Here is a 22,568-nt window from a genome sequence, read left to right as displayed (position 1 = left end):
GAACTTTGCAAGTAGGCCGGGCAGTGGTGGCGCACGCCTTTGATCCCAGCACTTGGGAGGCAGAGGCAGGTGGATTTCTGAGTTTGAGGCCAGCCTGGTCTACAGAGTGAGTTCCAGGACAGCCAGGGCTACACAGAGAAACCCTGTCTCAAAAAAAAACAAAAAACAAAAAACAAAAAAACAACAAAAACAAAAACAAAACAAAAAAGTGAACTTCTAAGTTAGACTTTGCAAGTATGCATGACTGGCTGGCTAGAACCAGATAAGAAGACTGTCTACATGGAGAATCACCTGAGCACCCATCTTTAGACCCTTTCCACAGGCTAGCCAATTTTTCAGCTCTTCCTACCCCCACACAATAAGTTCTAAATCTTTGAGGACGGAGAGGAATTATTTATAGGAAATAAGGAAAATTGTTTAGACCGGCTATTAACTTGCTGTCTCTGATCTTTCATCCTGCAGCCCTGAAATGTTCTGGAAGTTATGGACCAGCAAGACCTTCAGGAAGAGAGAGGAAGATGGCAAATGGTGAGCGATAAGGCCCTAGGTGGGCAAGACTGCTGTGGACATGATAGCATTGAATCGGGCATCTGGGGCCTCTCAAAGGAGAACTTGAAAAGCCAGGCTGGCTGACTTATAAATTGACCTGATAAGCAGGTCCTTGGACGGGGATGAAAGAGGTGTCACGGAGAGATTAATCTGATGGCCTTGGGCCACTCATCCAAATCTTCCTGGGAGCAGTGTGAAGATGGGGTGCTTTAGAAAGTTTTGTGTTACCGACGGGGACCCAACATTTCAAACTTGGATTTAAAAAAAAAAAAAACCATTGAAACCCCTCTGCCACTGGAATGACACACAGCTTTCTTGGAGTTTCATCTTTCCTTAAGCGTAAGAATTCAGAGCCTTAGGGAGATGGTTCAGAGGGTAAGGGCAGCTGCCCCCAAGCCCGAGGACCAGAGTTCAATCCCTGGGGCCTGCAGTAGTGGAAGGAGAGGACAGAGTCCTGTAAGTTGCTGTCGCCTTCACTGGAACATTGTGATGGGCTTGCCGTGCCCTATGGGTAAATGCATAATAAAAACATTTTTAAAAGAAATAAAAAGACTTACCAATAAGTTACTCTCCGCTGGTGAAATGAGCCAATTCAAGCCAGATTAGATTATATGAAGTGCAGGTTTGTTGGGAAGCTGCTCTCTCGTGAGTTCACTGGGGATGGAGTGTGCCAGGTAAGGACTGAGGGATGCTGGGAGAACTCGGATGCCAGGTCTGCTTTAATATGTAAATCAACATCTCAGTCCCTTGTCCCGAGAAGCCATTATTTTTCTTGGAGAAGCCATTATTTATATATTATAATAATTAGGGCTATATCATGGACCAGAATCCAAAACTGTGTGTTCTTCTGAGATAGGGTAAAAAGGCTTCAAATACATATCAGGTTTACATGGGGCATGATCAAGCCATGGGATCAAATATCACCCCCTTTTCTGTGCTGTGAAGGGATTCACTTGGTGGCAGAAGTGTGAGAACTCTTCCATGTCTGGCAGGCTCTGGTGATGCGCCTGGGTAATCCTGGCACTCGAGTAGAAGCAGAAGGGGTGGGAGCTCACTGAATTCAGAGAGATCCTGTTCTAAAACAAATGAATAAACGGGTAAGCAGGAGTGGATACACAGGAGGAATAGGACCTGAGCGATCTGGAGGACAATTTCTGTCCCCACCAGACAGCAAATGGATCAGTAAATCAAAGCAAGAAAGAAATCCAAGATGGTACCTGAGCTGACAGTATGAGGACCCTGTGGGGCACGGTGGTGGCTCCCACCATCAATCCCAGCAGAGGCAAGAGGACCTCAGTGAATTTCAGGCTATCTTGGTCTACATAGGGTTAAAGGACAGCCAAGAGACTCTGTCTTTCAAATAAATAAATAAATAAATAAATACGAAATGGACAAACAAACCCAGAAGTATAGTAACAGAATTTCATGCTAGTTCCAGATTCAAAAAAAAAAAAAAAAGTCAACATGTAGCCAGGCATTGGTGGCGCACACCTTTAATCCCAGCACTTGGGAGGCAGAGGCAGGTGGATTTCTGAGTTTGAGGCCAGCGCCAGCCTGGTCTACAGAGTGAGTTCCAGGACAGCCAGGGCTACACAGAGAAACCCTGTCTCAAAAAACCAAAAAAAAAAAAAAAAAAAGTCAACATGCAGTTTAGAATAAAGTCAACTTAATCATGGCTTACCTCTTTTTTTTTTTTTTTACCTTCTATTTTTTACTTTGTGGGGTGTTGTTTGTTTTGCTTTTGAGGCAAAGTCTCACTATGGAGACCAGACTGGCTTTGAATTCATGAATATACACTTGGCTCTTTAGTCCTGGATGCTTAAAATGACATTAATTAATTAATTAGTTAACTTGTGTGTGTCTGTCTGTGTCTGTCTGTGTCTATGTGTATGTGTTTATGTGTGTGTGTATAGGTGTGCCACGATGTTAGTGTGGAGGTCAGAGGATAACTTGTGAGATTTGGAGCCTTTCTTCTGTTATATGGGTCCCAGGGATCGAACTCAGGTCCTCGGGCTTGGCAGCAGGTGTCCTTCCCACTGAGCCATCTCACATCCCCAATGGCTTTGGATTTTATATATCACCAGAATTCATTTGCTGGCACCTTGCTTAGGGCTTGCGTCCATGCCCTTAAGTGTGTTTTTCTTTCATAAACCGTTCTTGCTTCTCTGGGACCTCCAACATACTAAGCAGATAGATGTTCTACCAAGGAGTTATTTACCACAACTCTTAGAGAGGTTTTTTCTTTTGAGTCAGTGTCTGATGCATCCTAGGCTGGCTTCAAAGTCACTCTTTTGGTTTTTCGAGACAGGGTTTCTCTGGGTAGCCCTGGCTGTCCTGGAACTCACTCTGTAGACCAGGCTGGCCTCAAACTCAGAAATCCACCTGCCTCTGCCTCCCAAGTGCTGGGATTAAAGGCGTGCACCACCACTGCCCTGCTCAAAGTCACTTATTAGAGGGTGATCTCAATGTTCTGATCCTCCTGCACTCCTCCCCAGCATGGAGAGTACAGACAGGAACTCCTAGACTCAGTTTACAGGACGCTAGGGCTTCATCTCCCCCAGGGCTTCATAGATGCCAGACAGTCACTGGACTTGATGCACTACATCCTCAGCCTGAAACAGAGTCTTGCTGTCTGTGAGTTGCCCAGGCAGACTTAGAACTTGTAATATTTCTGCCCTTGCCTACCTCCTAGCCGGATTTTGGACATGCACCATGATGTCTAATTTATCTTTGGGATTTGGAATTAATGATACATTAAACTTCAGTGGAGACCCCAGTGGCAATGGCACACGCCTTTAATTCCAGCGGCAGAGGCAGGTGAATTTCTGAGTTCAAGGCCAGCCTGATCCACAGAGTGAGTTCCAGGACAACCAGGGCTACACAGAGAAACCTTGTCTCGGAGAACAAAAACAAACAAAAATAACCAACGGCAAAAAGAGAGAGTTGGGGTTTGAGAAGACTATTCTGGAAGTAAAGTGCTTGCTGTATATATGAATGGATGACAGGGACTATGGCCCTGGGCTTTGGCCCCGGGCTTTACCCACGGAGTGTGCCTTTGGGTGGATAGCCACAGAGGAGGACTAGACCTGATGTGATCTTCTCCTTTTCTGGGATATCTGATCTCAGTGGACACCTGAGCTTGTTCACTGAGACGCTGACCGACCACATTTACCCACTGGATCAGCTGAAGTGATCCTTCTCAGGAGAGTGTGGCTTCGACTCAACACGTACTTTTTTTTTTTTTTTTTTTTTTTTTGCATTTTGTAGTGACTTTTGAACAGAGACTGAGTGGGTGAATGTTAAAGTGTGTGAGTGGTGAGTGTATGTAGTGTTGTTATTTTTGTTTGTTTGTTTGTTTTTGTTTTGTTTTTTCGAGACAGGGTTTCTCTGTGTAGCCCTGGTTGTCCTGGAATTCACTCTGTAGACCAGGCTGGCCTCGAACTCAGAAATCCACCTGCCTCTGCCTCCCAAGTGCTGGGATTAAAGGCGTACGCCACCACCGCCCGGCGAGACAGGGTTTCCTATGTAGCCCCGGCTTTCCTGGAAATCTCTGTAGACCAGGCTGGCCTCAAACTCAGAGATCTGCTCCCCTCTGCCTCCTATTACTGGGATTAAAGGCATGTCCTATCACTGCCTGGCATATATATGTTTGTTTTGTGTGTTTGTGTCTGTGTGTCTGTGTGTGTGTGTCTGTGAGTATGGGTCTGTGTGTGTGTGTGTGTGTGTGTGTGTGTGTATATGTTTGTGTCTGTGTGTTGTATTAAGCACACCTGTGCACACTTGGGTGCCAGCAGGCAACCTTCAGAAGTTCTTCTTCTTCTACATTACAGGTCTTGAGAATCAAATGCAGGCCATCAGGATGGGTGGCAATCACATTTATGAGATGAGTAAATTTGATGGTTCTTGAATGACCTTGGGGTGGGGAAGGGTGCAGGTGGGTGTGATCTAGGACCTGTGAGATGACTCAGGAGATAAAGTGCTTTCTGAGAAGGCCTGACACCTGACTTTGACGGTTAGATCTCACTTTAAAGAGAAAGCAGACCCCCACCAATTGTTCTCTGACCTCTACACCACCCCCCACACACGCCGTGGCATTCGTGCACCCTGCCTTTCCCCATTCACTCTGGATGTGAATGCACATTCAACAGTAATTAATTAATTTTTAAGAATCTTTTAAGATGAACCAGGTATGACAGTGCACATTTTTCATCCCAGCGCTTGGGAGGCAGAGGCAGGCAGATTTCTGAGTTCGAGGCCAGCCTGGTCTACAGAGTGAGTTCCAAGACATCCAGGGCTGCATAGAGAAACCCTGTCTCGAAAAACCAAAAAACAAAAAAATTAAACAAGACAATCACCCCCCTCCAAACCCCAAAATGGCCTTTGTGTGTGTGTACTTGTTTGGGTGTATAGTTGTGTATAGACTCGTGACTACTCCAGCCTGTGAAGCATAGAAATTGTGGACTGAGTCTTCCTCTCTTTCGGGGCCTTCATTTTGTTTTTTTGAGACAGGGTCTTTCACTGAACTTGAAGCACATGGCTAGGTCGGACTGGCTGGCCAGCAAGATCCTAGAAGCCTCTCTGTCTTCCCAGGGCTGGTATTGAGGTCGTTTACTGCAATGTCTGCCCTTTAACATGTGTGCAAGGAATCCAAACTCATGTTCTTCTGCTTGCACGGGAAATACTTTACTGACAAGACACAGCTATCCCTCCACCCCAGAACGATTCCTCCCCGGCTCCCCCGCCGCCACCCCTTCCCTCTTTGTCTCTTTTTGTATATTTTCCAGACCAGTCTCAAATTGTTATATAAGCAATTCAAGTTTTCACCTTGAATTTCTTCTTTAAAATTTTTGAAATTATGTTTAATTGTGTGTGTACATGCACACTCAAAGAGCCAGAGGTGATGGATCTTCAGGGAGCTGGAATTACATAGGTGGTTGAGACCCATCTGCTATGGAGGCTGGGACTTGAACTCAGGTCTACGGGAAGAACACTAAGTAATATTAACTACTGAGTATTCTCTTTCTTTTTCTTTTTTTTTTTTTTTTTGGTTTTTCGAGACAGGGTTTCTCTGTGTAGCCCTGGCTGTCCTGGAACTCACTCTGTAGACCAGGCTGGCCTCGAACTCAGAAATCCACCTGCCTCTGCCTCCCAAGTGCTGGGATTAAAGGAATGCGCCACCACTTCCTGAGTATTCTCTCTAGCCCTTGACTTCCTTCTTTCCTTCCTTTCTCTTTTTCTATTTAAAAGATTTTTTATTTTACTTTATTTTGAGACAGGATCTCACTGTGCAGCAGAGAGTGGGTCCCTGGCTCTTGAGTGTTTGGGTTAAGGGCCTGCGCTGCCACGCTAACATATTTTTACCTACATGTAGGGGTGTGTGTCTGCACCTGGCTATGTGCTCATTAGTGGGTACCAGATGCGTCAGATGTCAGATCTCCTAGAGCCATGAGTTGGGAGCCGCTTGACCTCAGATCCTCCAGAGGAATGCTTGTGCTCTTTACTGATGAGCTGTCTCTCCAGACCCACAACCTTGAATCTCTGAATGTCCTACCTCGGAAGTGCTAGGATGATATGAGTTCCCACCCATCACACTGGATCATATCTATCGGGCTGGGAATCTCTCTCAGCTTCCTCCATGCCGGGCTCTATCCACTGAGCTGCATGCTCAGCCTACAGTGATCATCAGTTCATTATTAAGGTTACTTTTATTATTTTGATTATGTGCGTGCGTGTGCGCGCACACACACACACACACACACACACACACACACACACACATACACACACACACGAGTATAAGAGCCTTAGTGGCAGGAGGTGTTGGATTCTTCTGGAACTAGAGTTACAGTGGCTGTGAACTACTGCCTGTGTAGGTGCTGGAAACCAAACTCAGGGACCCCAGGAAGACCGGTAGGTATTCTTTTTTTTTTTTTTTTGTTTTTTTGTTTTTTTGTTTTTCGAGACAGGGTTTCTCTGTGGAGCCCTGGCTGTCCTGGAACTCACTCTGTAGACCAGGCTGGCCTCGAACTCAGAAATCCACCTGCCTCTGCCTCCCAAGTGCTGGGATTAAAGGCGTGCGCCACCACCGCCCGGCTCGGTAGGTATTCTTAACCACTGAGCCATTTCCTCAGGCTGGCCACAAACTCACAGAGATCCATCTGCCTCTGCCTCCCGAGTGCTGAGATTAAAGGCATATACTACCATATACCAAAATAATAATAATAATAAAACAATGATTAAATAAAAATTAATAAAGCTTGTTGAGAAGTCACCCCTCTTGTGATATTCTCTGATTTAGGGATGACACCTTTCTTGAATGTTTGTAAGACTGGACCTATTTGCTGCAAGTGTAGGTGAAGGCTAGCCTGGTGTGTAGGTGAAGGCTAGCCTGTTGTATAGGTGAAGGTTAGCCTGGTGTGTAGGTGAAGGCTAGCCTGGTGTGTAGGTGATAGAATTGAACTTTTACTTGAAGAGTGAAAGTGATTTAAACAATGAGGAAGAGGTGGTATTTCACTCATCACAGAAAGTCCAGAGGTAGCCTCAGGACTGGTTAATCAGTAGCTCAACAGTGTCACCCAGGAGAGAGATCCATTCAGATAATCCACTAGGCCCCTTTCTTCATCGCAGAGATGACAGAGGCTGCCCCAGCATCCTAGCGGAGTGGTTTAGGCCGTAGCTTTGCGGTAGCATTTTTCTGTGATCCCTTTGGATGGGAAGCTGAGGTAAGAACGGTGCCAGCCTAGGCTACAGAGTGAGCTTCTGGTCAGGCAGGGCACACAGCAGAGTCCTGTCTGAGAAAGGTCAGAACGAAACAAAAGGGTAGGGGATATAAAATGGACCTTGTTTGCTAGAACAAGTGCCTAGTTGCCCAGCATGGAGGAAGCCCTGGCTTCTCTCCCTAGCAGCACATAAGCCGGGCATAGTGCTACGCACTGTAATGTCCCGCCATTCCTGCACTTCGGAGGAGTTCCAGGCCCTGTCAAGTTTAAGTCTAGCCTGAGCTCCATGATACCCGACTCAGAAAGAAGTTCAAGGTTATCCTCAACTACACATTACATTAGAGGCAAGCTTGGGTTATATGAGCCATTATCTGAAGAAAAAAAGGGCTAGCAAGATGGCTCGGTGAGATGGCTTAGTGAGTAAAATACATGGTGGACAAGCTTAAAAACCTCTGCTTGGTCCTGGAACCCACTGTGAAAGATGAGGGATAGGTCCGAAAATTGTCCACAGGTGCAAACACGAATACATACACACACACACATAACGTAATTAGAACATTTTAAATATCTCTGAGCATGGTCATACAGTGCCTTTAATCCCAGCACTCAGGAGGCAAAGGAAGGAAAAACTGTGTGAGTTTGAGGCTATCCTGATCTACATAGTAAGTTCTAGGACAGCCAGGGCTACACAGCAGTGAGGCCCTACCTACAAACAAAGAAAGAAAGAAACAGATAGATAGATAGATAGATAGATAGATAGATAGATAGATAGATAGATAGATGACAAAGTATAATGGAACAGCAAGCATTATACAGTAAGACCCAGCCAACAGATGATGGATGGATGGACAGATGGACAGACAGACAGACAGACAGACAGACAGAATGATAAAATATAATGGGTCCTGCAAGATGGCACAGCAGGTAAAGGTGCTTGCTGCCAAGATCCCCAGAACCTATGTAACAAAAAAGAGAACTATCTCAAGTTGTCCACTGCCTTCCACATACACACAGCATACACACGCATGTGGAAACACATACACATTTAAAGTAATAACCCAGTTATAGTGAGGAGCTAGCTATAGCCCAGTGGGTAGGGAGCTTGCACAGCCTGTAGGATACCCTGGGGTCAGTCCCCAGCATTGCATATACTCTTCATGGTGGTATTTGCCTGTAATCTCCAAATTCAAGAGATGGAGTCAAAGAGAAGTTCTAGGATGCCTTCATCTACAAAGTGAGTACGAGGCCAGCCTGGGCTGCATGTAACCTTGTCTGAAATATAGCGATGGGTATAGCTACTTCAGTTTTACAGCAGGCAAATGGTAGTATAGTCCTGCAATCCCAGCACTCGGGAGGCAGAAGAAGGATGACCCTAGGTTTAGCCACACGTGTTCACCGTGAGTTCTAGGCCAGGTTAGACCCAGCAAGACCTGCCTTAGAAACATTGACAAAACAGCAACAGCAGCTTTTTTGCTTGTTTGTTTGTTTTTGTTTTGTTTTTCGAGACAGGGTTTCTATGTGTAGCCCTGGCTGTCCTGGAACTCACTCTGTAGACCAGGCTGGCCTCGGACTCAGAAATCCGCCTGTCTCTGCCTCCCAAGTGCTGGGATTAAAGGCCTGCGCTACCGCACAGCATCGGTAGCTTTTTATTAAACAGATTCTGTGTCTGATGTATGCACACATATCACACTGAGTGGTTACTTGTTCAGTCTTGAGTATAAGGTTAGCTCTACCAGGAAAGTTCTTACCTAGACGGGCGTAGTACTTGTCATTTCAGAGTGTGGCAGCCTCCTTCTGAGTACCAGGCACCTTGACTGTTTAGTGGCTTGTTCTGTAGGAAGCTATTGTACCTACCCACAGGATGTGGAAGTATCTAAGAACTGAAACTATCCTGAGTCTATCTACAGAAGCCTTTAACCAGTGGCAGCCGGGAGTCCGTAGACAAGCATCCTGCCTCATTGTGCCTCAGCTACAGTCACTATATAGACAGGTGTGAGCTGCCATGTGCTGGGAATTGAACCGGGGTCCTCAGGAAGAGTAGTCAGTGCTTTTAACTGCTGAGCCATCTTTTCAGCCTTTGCCCAGCCATTTTTCTTAAAATTACATTTTATTTATTTTCTGTGCATATGTGTTTGAGTGTGAACATGGAGATCCTAAGGGTTGAAATCGATTTGTCAGGCTTTATGTGGAACCTCCTCACCGGCTCTAGAGTTTCTTGATCAACAGGGAACCCTTCCTGGAAGCAGGATGCTAGTCATTGTTTTGGTCATTAGTAAGACATTTCATTGTGAAATGGGAAGAAAACCTTTGTGTGTCGTTTTATCTTGTTTGTTTAATATTCTGTTCCACAGTGATGTGTTTATAAAAGATAAAAAAGAAAGAGACTATGTTCTGTGGTGTGTGGTGAGATATGGGGGAAGGAGATGTCTCAGCGGGCCCATGCTGAAGCATCTCTTCCCCCTGAGGGACCAGCCACACACTGGTATAGTATAGAATAGAGTTTATTGGGTGGTGGTGGCGCATGTCTTTAATCCCAGCACTCAAGAAGCAAAGGCAGGCAGATTTCTGAGTTCGAGGCCAGCCTGGTCTACAGAGTGAGTTCCAGGACAGCCAGGGCTACACAGAGAAACCCTGTCTCAAAAAAAACGGAAAAAAAAAAAAAAAAGAGTTTATTCAGGGCATGGGGAGGGGAGCCAGGAGGGTAGTGGTGGGGAGGAAGTAGAGGCTGGCCATGACCACATGGAGAGAGGAGGAAGGGAAGGGGGAAGGGGCAAAGGGACGGAGATCAAGAGATCAAGAGAGGAGGGGGCAAGCAGCCCCTTTTATAGTATTCCAGGCCTACCTGGCTGTTTTAACTGTGGGGGCGGAGTTTAGACAGAATGCTAACACACAGAACATTATATACTGACGTCATAAGGACAATAAGGACATAGTTTATTTATTTACTTATTTTTGAGACAGGGTCTCACTGAGGAGCCTTGTCTGGCCTGGAACTCACTATATAGTCCAGGCTGGACTTGAACTCACAGCGATCTATCCACCTCTACTTCTGGAATGAACGCAGGGACTAAAGCCATGAGCTACTATGCCTAGCCAGATTGTAGTTTAGTCTTTTTTGTTTTGTTTTTTGATTTTGTTTTTCAAGACAGGGTTTCTCGATGTAGCTCTGGCTGTCCTGGAACTCACTCTGTAGCCTTGGCTGGCCTCAAACTCACAGAGATCAGCCTGCCTCTGCCTCTCAAGTGCTGGGATTAAAGGAGTACATCATCACACCCAGATAAATCTTTTTTGTTATGAAAATCTCCAAAGTACCTCTTTTTTTTTTTTTTTCTTATAGAGACAAGGTCTTATTTTTAGCTCAGGTTGGCCAGGAATTCACTCCATAGCCCAGGCTGACCTAGAACTTGGGCTGATTCTCACTCATATTGGGGATTCCAGGTCTTGCCATCAGGCCCAGCTTATACAATTGTGTCTATTTCTCATTTTTTTTTAAAAATACATTTTTATTTTATGCATTGGGGTATGTTGCCATCATGTATATATGTGTACACGCATGCCTGGTGTCTGTGGAGGCCAGAAGAGAGCGTCAGAACCCCGAGAACTGAAGTTACAAATGGCCGCATGGGTGCTGGGAATTGAACTGCTTCTAACTGCATAGCAATCTATCTAGCCTTTAATTTCTCAGTTGAGGTAAATGTTATTAAAGGTTATAAAAATGGGTCATAAAGGGTACAGGTTCTTGACATACAGGAAGTCCTGGGTTCAGTCCCAGCCACTATTATTATGTTGACAGTTGTAAATACCCATACAGAAGAACAGATTTGACTTTTAAACAGCCATAGTCACGTCGGCAGTGGTGGCGCACACCTTTAATCCCAGCACTTGGGAGGCAGAGGCAGGTGGATTTCTGAGTTCGAGGCTAGCCTGGTCTACAGAGCGAGTTCCAGGACAGCCAGGGCTACACAGAGAAACCCTGTCTCAAGAAAAAAAAAAAAAAAAAACCCTCCCCCCCCCAAAAAAAAAAGCCATAGTCAAACTAACTGGTGACCCATCCCCCACGGTGGGTCTGGGGATTGAACCTAGGAACTAAAGAAAATCTGGGTAAGTGCTTTCTCACTGAGCTATGCCAGCTCAGGGAAGGCTGTGAGAGAGTGGGGAGGATAACAGATCTCACTAGTCAGTAGTAGTTCGGGCTGTCCTTGAACCTGCAGCAATCCTCCTGCCTTTGGAGGATGAATGTTAGGATTACAGGTGTGGGCTACCACAATTGATTTAGAAACCGCCACATTTGCATGTTTACTTTGCCCCAGATACGTGCAAGATACTTTAGGCCCTTTGGTCATCAAAACACCCCCTAGGGTATGGACTTTGTTATTCCCCAACGGGATGAAAAGAGAAGCAGAGAAGTGAGAACCAGTAGATTTCGAACTCACTCCAGAACTCACTCTAGACTTGAGCTGGCATAGCTCAGTGAGAAAGCACTTACCCAAATTTCCTTTAGTTCCCAGGTTCAATCCCCAGACCCACGGGTCACCAGTAGTTGTGACTATGTTTTTGTTTTGTTTTGTTTTTGGGACAGGGTTTCTCTGTGTAGCCCTGGCTGTCCTGGAACTCACTCTGTAGACCAGTATTTGGGGGTGGTATCCCCTCATCTTAATCCCATACCTGGTTTCTCTCTCTGTCCCTCTCACTGTGAGTCTGGGAGTCACTGTGAGGTGATGGGCCTCACCTGTCACTCGGTTCCCTTCTGGGTCTCAGTTGGAGAGATTCCAATGATAAAGAGGAAAGGGAGTGGTAGGAGGAAGGAGGCTTGAGGCTTGGCCTCCTTCCTCCTGGCTTTTCCTCTGGCTGTGACAATTACATTCCAGCTGTCCTCTAATTTACCTTTTCCTTGAGTAACTTTGTAATTGGATGCACCTGGCCTGAAGCACTTTGATTCACTCCCCTTGGTTATCAGGAGTGTGAGCTGGCGCTGGTGCTCTAGGGTGCTCCTGCACTCTGCATTCTCTCTCTCTGTCTCTCTGTCTCTCTGTGTCTGTCTCTGTCTCTGTCTCTGTCTCTCTCTCCTTCCCTCCCTCCCTCCCTTCTTCCCTCCCCCTCCCTTCCTCTCCCTTCTTCCCTCCTTCCCTCCTCCTTCCTTCTTCCCTCCTTCTCCTTCTCTCTCCCCCTCCCTTCCCCTCTCTCTTGCATTTTTGTTGTTTTGTTATTGTTTTTGTCTGTTTTGTTTTTGAGGCAGAGTCTTACCTAGCCCAGGATGGCCCAGAACTTTTGCTCTTCCTGCTTCCACCTTCTGAGTGTTGAGATTGCCAGTGTGTGCCACTACCCCTAGTTTTGCCCAGTTTTTTATGTAGTGCTGGGACTTGAACTCAGGGCTTCTTGCATCTCAGTCTAACACTCTTCCAACGGAGCCTCATTCCTGGCTCTCGCTTTGTTACTCTGTATTCGTAGTTCTGTTTTCCGAGAGGCAGCGATGAATCTGATCAGTGTACCTCTCTGGAGTTCCACCGAGGGGGATCCCCTGCTCGACAGGGCCTCCTGATACCTCAACAGCCAACCTTCATGGAGCTGGCCAGTTCCTTGTCTCCAGAGGCCCCAGACAGTGGAACTGTTGACCAGCTATCCAAGAAAGCTTCTAGGACTCAACTGTCTCTGGGCACCCTTTCTCAGAAGACCAATAAGGAATAAATCAATATACATTCCCTCAGGCAGCACAAGAGGCAACGAGATCAAGTGGCCAAGAGCTGGTACTAGCTGACTCTCAGATCTTAGTGGCTTGGCACCCCCCACCCTTCTTTTGTGTTCTAACTCAGTGTGTTTAATGTTTCATTTCCTTCATTCTGTCTTCCAAATGCTTAAGTGTGTTTGCCCCAGTGCTCTGGGCTGCCTCCCTATTTGTTATCCTGAAGACACTCTCATCCCTTTTCTATGATGGACGCTGCATATTTCCACTGATGGTCCTAACTCAAAAGGCAAGGCTTTCTCTCCTCCTCGGGTTGTCTTCGTCTTCCTGGCAGCTTCCTTCCCTGATTGTTTTTTTTTTTCCTCCAAACTCTAATCAAATGGCTCTCAAGCTTATTAAAACAAAGAGAAGCCATGGGGTCAGAGAGATACCTCAATGGTAGAGCGTACCTGCCTAGTATGACCCAACCGCTGGCTTCGGACCTCAGCATCTATTTCTCCTGATGTCTGTCCATGCAAAGACATGAACTCAGGAGCTAAATTGGACTGCAGCCTGCTTCCACCAACTGCTAGCTGTGTGACCATGGTGACTTAGCCACCCATGCTGAGTATTAGCACCCAGCCCCTGTTACAAAGGGGCAAAACAGTATGCCTTCTGTAAGGCTGTTGTGAAGAAAAACAGAAGATGTGATTTTATTACATCTCAGATATGTTCAGTTCTCTCTCTGTTTTTTGTTTTTTTTTTTTTGAGACAGGGTTTCTCTGTGTAGCCCTGGCTGTCCTGGAACTCATCTGTAGTCCAGGCTGGCCTGGAACCCAGAAATCCATCTGTCTCTGCCTCCCAAGTGCTGGGATTAAAGGCGTGCGCCACCACTGCCCGACTGTGTTCAGTTCTTTTTGTTTGTTTGTTTGTTTGTTTGTTTTTTTGAGACAGGGGTTCAGTTCTTGACTACAGTATGTGTACATGAAGACCTGTTACTGTTGTTGGCGCTCACAGCCAGTTATTGTATCTGGAGGATACACAGCTACACAAGACTTTTTCTCTGCCCTTCAGGATAGGAAGTTTGGTGGTGCATTCCTGTAATCCCAGAATTTGAGAGGAAGAGGCAGTAGGATTGTTGCAAACCGGAGGCTATTCTGGTCTACCTAGAGTCAGAGCTAGATAGAGTCAGGTCTAGAAATGTCAGAGCTACATAGTGAGACCCTGTGTCATAAAACTAACAGAACGTTAGTGTGGGTAGTGCATGCAGTTGGGAGGTAAAGGCAGGAAGATCAGATCCAGCCTCCATTACATATTAAATTCAAAGCTAGCCTGGGTTGCATAAGACACCTGTCTCAGAAAGTGTCCCCTCCCCAATTCATTCAGTGTACAGCTTGGAGTATAAGCATGGTGGTACACAGTTGGAATCCCAGCGCTTGGGAAACTGAGGGAAGAAGCTGGAGAGTTCTCCACGGGCTATTACTATTTGGTTTAGTTGCTTTTTGTTTTTGAGATGGAATCTTATATAGCCCAGGCTGGTCCTGAACTCATTAGGTAGACAACAGTGACCTTAATCTTTTGATCATGTCTGAGTTCTTCGGTGCTGGGGATTGAACCCTGGGCTCTGAGCATGCTAAGCAGGTGCTCTACACCTGCAGCTCTCTCTCTCTCTCTCTCTCTCTCTCTCTCTCTCTCTCTCTCTCTCACACACACACACACACACACACACAGAGAGAGAGAGAGAGAGAGAGAGAGAGAGAGAGAGAGAGAGAGAGAGAGAGAGAGTGTTTCATGAAGCATGAAGCCTAGGCTGGCCTTTGTATAGTGGATCCCAGCATTAGCCATCACTTCCCTGCTTCTTAGATTACAGGCGTGCTCTACCACATTCAGCTCCGAATGGCTTTTCATTTTTTTCTCTTCTTCTTCTTTTTTTTTTCAAAGACAGGGTTTCTCGGTGTAGCCCTGGCTATCCTGGAACTCACTCTGTAGACCAGGCTGGCCTGGAAGTCAGAAATCGCCTGTCTCTGCCTCCCAAGTGCTGGGATTAAAGGCATGGGCCACCACTGCCCGGCCCGAATGGCTTTTAACAGGCTGATTTTAACCAACACTGCTTATACCTACCTCCCTTGGAGCAATGCAGTGTCCCATTCAGCAGACCTGAGAAACTGCATTTCTTCTTTTGCTTTTTATTGTTAATTGTGTGTGTGCACGTGTGTGTGTGTGTGTGTGTGTGCACATGCTACAGCACAGAGGACAACTTGTGGGAGTTGCTTTCTTCTCTTCCACCATGTGGGTCCCAGGGACCACACTCAGGTTGTCAGACTTAGTGCCAGGATCTTTTATTCTCTGAGCCATTGAATCGGCCAGAAACTACATTCCTGCTCAGCTCCCAGATGTTGCTGCAGATCTGCTGAATTCATTTAAGCAGATGAGATTCTAAGCCACATTTCCCGACAGACTAACAATGAGATCTTTGCAGCTATTACTGTGCCTCAGTTTCACAGTCTGCAAAATAAAGCCAAACTCAAGTTCATTCCTAGAACCCACTTTAGGCGAGGGGTGACCCAACTATGTAAGCAGTTATTACCACATCCCCTAGAGCAATGAAATAGGACGCATTCGCGAATGAATAACTTTTGGCGACTAGTTCTTTCTTGGGTGGCTAGAGTCACGGCAGGGCCCATTGATGGGGAAGAAGGCACCCTCCCAGAAAGTTCCCTCCACCCTCTTGGTCAGAAGGGACCGGAGGGCCCGGAAGCCTGCGGGCCGGAGCCCAGCGGACCAATGGGGCTGCGGGGAGGGAGGGAGGGTATGGCGCCCGCCAGCCCTTTCCGTCTGCGGGCCCGCCCCTTAGAACGTTGTGACGTCGGAGCATTCCACGGTTGCTACATCGTCGCGAGGGGCGGGGCGCCTGTCAGGGAAGCGGTGCGCGCGGGTGGCGGGCGGGCTGGGGCTTCTCCGCACAGTGCCAGCGCCAGCGCCAGACCCGCCCGCACCCCGCGCTCTCCCTCACGCGCGTCGCCTCTCCTAGGACTCGGCTAGCCCGCACTCCTGCTCTCATCCTTGAGCCATCGCAGGATGGAGCTGCTGTGTTGCGAGGGCACCCGGCACGCGCCCCGGGCCGGGCCCGACCCGAGGCTGCTGGGGGACCAGCGTGTCCTGCAGAGTTTGCTCCGCCTGGAGGAGCGCTACGTGCCGCGAGCCTCCTACTTCCAGTGCGTGCAAAAGGAGATCAAGCCGCACATGCGGAAGATGCTGGCGTACTGGATGCTGGAGGTAAGGCCCGGACGGGTCCCCTCTCCTCACCCCACCCCCACCCCCTCGGCTCTGGGCAAATCGAACTTTCCCAGTCCGGGCTTCGCGATCCCAACCACAATCTGCAAGATGCTTTGGCGGCCCAGACTACAGGGGCCTGGCCTTTTCACACAGGCACCCTAACCAGCTGCCTGCGTTCTGTCCCGTTCCTTTCCCCAATCCTGATCAGCTTCTTCGGTGACTGCCAGTCACTTGCCACTTGTAACTAAGCTTCACTTTGGGTCGGGAAAGCGGGCTAAGGGCCACTCTTTCCCCTGTGGCTTTTCTCCGTGTCTCCTGCTTCCTTCCTCACCCGGTGCTCCCTGGAGAGCGCGTTTGGAAAACCCTGGGCTCGTCCGCCTTCGCCCCAGAACTGGTTCCTGTGTCTGTCGCGGGGGTTCTGGCGGGGGGGAAACTGGTGGGTGGGGGTGGCGCGGGCTCGGTTCCGGTCCACAGGGAAATGAAAAGTGCAGGAGACACGGCAGGAGTTCCCTCCCTTCCCCCGAGAGTGTGTGTGCAGTGGGTGGCGGTAATGAGGGTAAGGTCCCAATTCTCTCTAGGTGACCCTTCCGTCCCCCTTCCGCTCTCCGTGGGGGAGGGGAGTCTGGAATCTTTCGTGAGCATGGGCTTCTCTCTTTTACACCCCCTACCCCGGGGTGGGGAGGAGAGCGTGCAGAGGAAGTGGGGGGGTCACCTTGGGGAGGGCACATCCTCCTCGGTTATTGATACTTGTCGCTCTAGGTTTATCCCCTCTCCGTTTATTTTTTTGCTCCACATTCCACTCTCCCTCCACTCCCCCCGCCCCCACCCCCCCATGCTGCCGTGTTTCACTCGGTCCTTCCCTAGCAATGACTCGTGCGCCCTCCCTCAGGTGTGTGAGGAGCAGCACTGCGAGGAGGATGTCTTCCCTCTGGCTATGAACTACCTGGATCGCTACCTGTCCTGCGTCCCCACCCGAAAGGCGCAATTGCAGCTTCTAGGTACCGTCTGCCTGTTGCTGGCCTCCAAGCTGCGGGAAACCACGCCCCTGACTATTGAGAAGCTTTGCATCTACACGGACCAAGCTGTGGCTCCCTGGCAGTTGCGGGTGCGTGCGGAACCCTCCTCCCTCCCTCCCAAACCTACTATCGCCCTATGTCCTAGTAAAAGGAACGCCAAGCTCACCCCCTCACTCACCAACCCTCCCTTCGCCCATGGCTGGTATTTTGGGAAAGAACTAGGGTGGGACAAAGGCCGTGTAGTGTAATAGTGTTGCTTAGCTGCACCCTTAAAACTAAATGAAGCCCTCTCCTCTGACCGCAGTGGGGTTCCACTCCCAGCCCTCCCCCAAATAGCAACAAGTCCAGTTGCGGGTCTATACACCGGTACTTTGACTCTGGGTTTACACAGCCACCGTGAGTTATTTATTGGCAGCAGCAGGGCATGTCTGCACACCCCCACCAGAGTGGAATGTGCTTCACGTGGGGGAGGGGGCTGCCTTGCATGCGTCTTTATCCCCGTGTGGACTTTGTGATGGAAAAGCCTCCCGGAGCTGATTAAAGCCAGGCCCTGATTGCTGGAAGGAAGCTGGAGGTGTTTTCATCCCTTTCGCTCCTGTTCCCAAAGACACAGCTCCTTCCTAACCCTCCCTTTCTTGTCTGTCTTCTGAAAAACTCGAGCAGCTGCTCTGGGCCTGTGGAAGAGTTTCTCCCTTTGCTGCTCAGCCAAAGGCCAGAGCTGAGACAGACAGGGAGCCGAGCTGCAGCTGCTTCCGATGTGATAATGATGTTGGTCCCCTGTCCCTCCCACTCAGACCAAGGGCTTTCATAACCCTGTGGGGAGCTGCTGTCACTCCTGTGGTTTGGGAAGTGGCTCCTTGGGGCCTCTTGCTGGGAACTTGGGCTGGGCTCCTCCAGGCGGGGCAAAAATCGGTTGGGTTCTGCCCTGCCCCGAGGAGTCTAGGGAGGAGGTGGAGGATCTGCGTCCATCTGGAAGACAGCATGCACATCATCTCCCACAGGGTCTGGGGGAGAGGGTGGGTGAGCTGGCACCTCCCTCCACCTTGTTCTGTGGCTGGCCAAGCCTTCCCTGACCCTGAGAGGAGTCTCTGGGCCCCATCTCCTAGGGAGGAGGGCAGCAGGCAGACTACTGTGATTGGCTGGCTGGGAAGCTAGGGTACTGGGGCCCCTGACTGCTGTGAGTCTGGGAACTGGATTCCTCTTCCTGTCAGGCAGCTCTCAGATGGGAGGCCTGAGTTGGGAATCCGGGAGGCCCCACAGCTCTTTGTGATGAATCTAGGAGTTTCCAGAGCCAGGGAGAAAAATGTGTTTTTTTTTTTTTTTTTTTTGAGGGATTGAGGCTGGGAGGTAGGAGACTTACTCTTTGTGAAGAGATTAGGGTGGTCTACATGACTGTGTGAGGGGAGGTTTTCAGAATAGGCAAGTCCTTCTCCTACTCAAGGCCCTGAGCTGTGAGTGGCCTGCGGTCAGAGTCTGAGGGACTCCAAGAACTCCAGCAGTCTCAATCCACACAGCAGAGCAGAGGCCCCAGAAAGGAGGGGAAAATTCCGACCAGACAGAGCGCCTTAAAACCAGGGATGAGTTGTATGCTGCCAGCTACTATGTTCTTGGAGTAGGGCTAGGATTTTCATGTTGTCTGGATATGGGGGAGGGTGCCCACCTAGTGAGGACCCCACACATTCCTGATTCCCTTTGAGTGCTCCCTTAGAGGCTGGATGCTATTTGGTTATCAGGGCAGAGCCCTGGGTGCAAAATTCAAGCTTCCTTGTCTTATTTTTGGCACTAGCCCAGGCTGTTTCTCTGGGGTCCTGTAAGAAGCCTGGGGCTGACACCTAGGTCATGGGACAAAGAGAAGGACAGCTGTTGCTGGGGGCCTGGAAGAGGCTGGGTGGGGCTGTCATTTCTACCTCAGTGAGGAGTCAAACTCATGAGTTCCTTCCTGAGATAAAACAATGAAGAAATCCTCCTGTGTGCAACTCGGAAGTGCAGCTTAGGCCAGGTCTCGGACTTCGGTTGAGTAGACTGGGGTTGGCGCTCCTAGCCTCCTCTTAAGACTTCTTAATGGTTACGTAGGCTTGGGCAGGTTTCTCAGGGGTCATCTGGATTCATCCTGTTTGGCTTGGACTCCCTCGTCTTGAGACCAGACCCACCCATGATGTCCCACAAAGGGGGTGTGGGTTGGGTTGGGCAACCTCCTCTTTGAGGAACCTTAGGAGTGGCCTCATGCTCGGTCTGTTTAAGAGACCTGGCTGCGATGTTGGGGAAGAAAAGATTCCCGAAGCCTGTGGAATTTAGAGTTTATCTGTCTCAACTCCCGCCAGCCTCAGACGCACGGGAGGATCAAGAGGGAAAATTCTCGTGTCATTCAAGCACCTGGTAACAGTCAATAGATGCTTAAGTGCGTGCCCCTAGATCTTCCCTGCCCCCAACCCATCATTCCGCAGCGGCAGAGGCAGAACTATGAATCTTCTGTCCAGTTCTCGGCCCCTTTGCTGGCCACTGACTGCACATTCATTTCCTAACCCCCAGGAATGGGAGGTGCTGGTCTTGGGAAAACTCAAGTGGGATCTAGCTGCTGTGATTGCTCATGACTTCCTGGCCCTGATTCTGCACCGCCTCTCTCTGCCCAGTGACCGGCAGGCCTTGGTCAAAAAGCATGCTCAGACGTTTTTGGCCCTCTGTGCTACAGGTAAGAGCCAACCTGGGGAAATTATATTTTGGGGAGGATATGTAGTAGCAGCCAGGAGATTGTTTCAGTACTCAAAGCTCTGTGTGTGGTGATCTGGGAATAGTAGTTACTTGCCTAAGGTCTTCATACCAGGCAGGGTTTTGGCTATTTTCTAGTTACTGGTCAGGTACAGCTGGGGTAGATGGAAAGTTTGCTGTTTGCTCATATCTCAGAGAAGGTTGGGCTGGGGTATAGTGGTTCAGTGATGGCTGCATTCCTCAGTCAAACTGCCAGCTCCGCGAGCACACACCGAACCCGCTCCTCCCGAGGGTCTGCTTTCTCCCCTTGGCTCTGTGTCACTCCATCCACCACTGGGGGTTCCCAGTATGCTGTCTTCATGCAGTCTCGTGTGTTGTAGGGAGTCGTAGGACGTCTAAGATGGCTTTCTTCTCATGGTTCCCTCTCTTTTACAAGATTACACCTTTGCGATGTACCCTCCATCCATGATCGCCACGGGCAGCATTGGGGCTGCAGTGCTAGGCCTCGGTGCCTGCTCCATGTCTGCAGATGAGCTCACAGAGTTGCTGGCTGGAATCACAGGCACTGAAGTGGTAAGTCTCAGGCCCTTCACAAAAACCAATGCTATTCCCCTGAATCCCCAGCAGAGGGCGGCACCCCCCAACCCGGATTGTATGCCCCTGCCGGCTTCTCTGGCTTTTATCTCCTGCTCCCGTCTTGAAGAGGAGTGGGTGGGGTGAAGGACACTTGCATGTAGATGCCCCTTTCTCTCAACAAGTGCTGTGCCGCGGCCAGGGGTGGGGGACCTGGTGTCAGATGTAGGGTTACTCTCACACCCTTGCCACATCCTCTTGCCAGTTTCTGAGAACTAAAGACCCGATTCCTGGGCCGGGCTGTGGCCTAACCTCCTCAGACTTCCCGGTGCGCAGGGGGTGGCCTTTTCTTTCCACCTGCCTGCTGTCAGTGCTGTGGGGGGAGAGAGGCCCATCAACCGAATGATCTTGTTTTTCCTTCCTAGGACTGCCTGCGTGCCTGCCAGGAGCAGATTGAAGCTGCCCTCAGGGAGAGCCTTCAGGAAGCTGCCCAGACAGCCCCCAGCCCTGTGCCCAAAGCCCCCCGGGGCTCGAGCAGCCAGGGGCCCAGTCAGACCAGCACTCCCACAGATGTCACAGCTATCCACCTGTAGCTTGGGACAGGCCCCCTCAGGTGGCCACCAAGCAGAGGAGGGGCCACTGCCACCCCCTCCCTGCCTCTAGAACAATCCATGCCATATCTGAAGCCCGAGGGGGGGGGCTCTCCTTCCCCTCACAAAGCCCAAGGGGCCAGGTCCTGCCTATCCCCACAGTGTGCACTAAGGGGTTGCTTGGTCATGAGGGTGTCTCCGTGGCCAGTCAGCTCCTCTTCCTTCCCACTCAACCAGCTTGGCTGTCCTGGGCCATGATGGTCAGAGAAATACAAACAGGTCAAATCTACACACCAGCATTTCTTTTGAGTCCCTCCTGTCTGGGGCTCCAACCTTCTCTGTTGCCAAAACGCCCCAGTACCTTCCAAAGGTGTTGCCCCTCGCAGGGTCATTGCATTTGGATTCGGGTCCTTCAGACATCCTGATAGACACGTAGGAGGTGCCAACCTAGATGGCCGCTGTGTATGTAATCAGTGCTCTAGCTGCTCTTAGAGGGAACAGCTTAGGCCTTGGCCAGAAGAGCAAGAACCCATAAATTGTTGCTTTGCTTCCCGCTCAGCTTCTGTGATTGAGGGGTCTTGAGGGGTGCTGAAGGTCATTTTAATTTATTGCTTTGAATACAACTGTAAGAGGGTACAGTGAGGCCTGTACCCCACAAGTGGTGGTAACCCTGGCGGTTGCTGTTCCCCTCCCCTCCCCTCTGCTAACCGCTTTGTGGCCCAGGAGCTGCTACAGCCTGGGATGGGGTCATGCCTTCCTCTCCTTAGCCCTCCACCTCATCCCTAGTGGAGAGGGTTTTTAAGTAGGGACGGGTGGATGCTGTGGAGGTGACTGAGCTATCTGGAGGAAGGGCAAGCCCTATGGACACAGGTCTTTCCTCAGGCCACAAGGTTTGGGCTGGTGGCCCATTTCTATCATGCTGCCTTAATAAAGATTTCGGAGTAAAGCTGTCTCTTGTGATTCCTGGGATTCGTGTAGAGCGGGGAGCCACGAGTCAGACATCTCAGGCAGAGCATTAGGGTCTGCAAGGGACTGCTCAGGCAGCATGGCCTGCTTTACCTATGCGCAAATTATAGTGCCAAGGAGTAGCAACCATAACCCAGAGGGCTCATGGGAAACAGGACTGGACAGTTTTACATAAAACCACATGATTTTGATGTACTTATGCATGATGGCAATATTCCCTAGCACTGAGGGGGAAAGGAAGTTGTTTTAGGCTAACCTGTACTACATGTGAAAGAACGGTGGCTCAGCAGCTGAGCACAGGCTACTCCTGAGAACCTGGGTTTAACTCTCAGCACTCAACTCCAGTCTCAGGATCTGAGGCTGTGCAGGCACAAAGCTCATAATGCACTGCAAAAACAAAACCGGATGAATGGGGTTAGGGTGTGGCTGGAAGCACTTCCCCTAGCCAGGAGGCAGGCCTTGTTCCCATCCTCAGCACTGCAAAGTAGCAAACTGAGAGCTGGGAGTGTGTGCA

The 22,568-nt window shown here is 49.4% G+C and overlaps 1 protein-coding gene across 1 annotated transcript; it reads left to right on the top strand.

Annotated features, from left to right (window-relative positions):
- The first annotated feature begins 466 nt into the window (after positions 1-466).
- LOC114616544 (G1/S-specific cyclin-D3) lies at positions 467-22,034 on the top strand. The gene is made up of 6 exons (XM_028761980.1): positions 467-528; positions 15,959-16,203; positions 17,093-17,308; positions 19,749-19,908; positions 20,362-20,498; positions 20,924-22,034. The coding sequence occupies exons 2-6, from the start codon at positions 16,006-16,008 to the stop codon at positions 21,089-21,091; spliced, it is 879 nt and encodes a 292-aa protein (XP_028617813.1). The 5' UTR covers positions 467-528; positions 15,959-16,005; the 3' UTR covers positions 21,092-22,034.
- Positions 22,035-22,568: the final 534 nt, after the last annotated feature.

Source organism: Grammomys surdaster, unplaced genomic scaffold, assembly GCF_004785775.1.
Source record: "Grammomys surdaster isolate TR1022 unplaced genomic scaffold, NIH_TR_1.0 332510, whole genome shotgun sequence".
Lineage (NCBI taxonomy): Eukaryota > Metazoa > Chordata > Mammalia > Rodentia > Muridae > Grammomys > Grammomys surdaster.
This window is presented reverse-complemented; position numbering and strand designations above follow the sequence as displayed.

Coding starts and splice junctions, on each gene's coding strand:
- LOC114616544 (XM_028761980.1), top strand. CDS start 16,006: ATGGAGCTGCTGTGTTGCGAGGGCACCCGGCACGCGCCCCGGGCCGGG. Junction 17,309..19,748: donor TGGCTCCCTGGCAGTTGCGG/GTGCGTGCGGAA, acceptor CCTAACCCCCAG/GAATGGGAGGTGCTGGTCTT. Junction 20,499..20,923: donor GAATCACAGGCACTGAAGTG/GTAAGTCTCAGG, acceptor TTTCCTTCCTAG/GACTGCCTGCGTGCCTGCCA.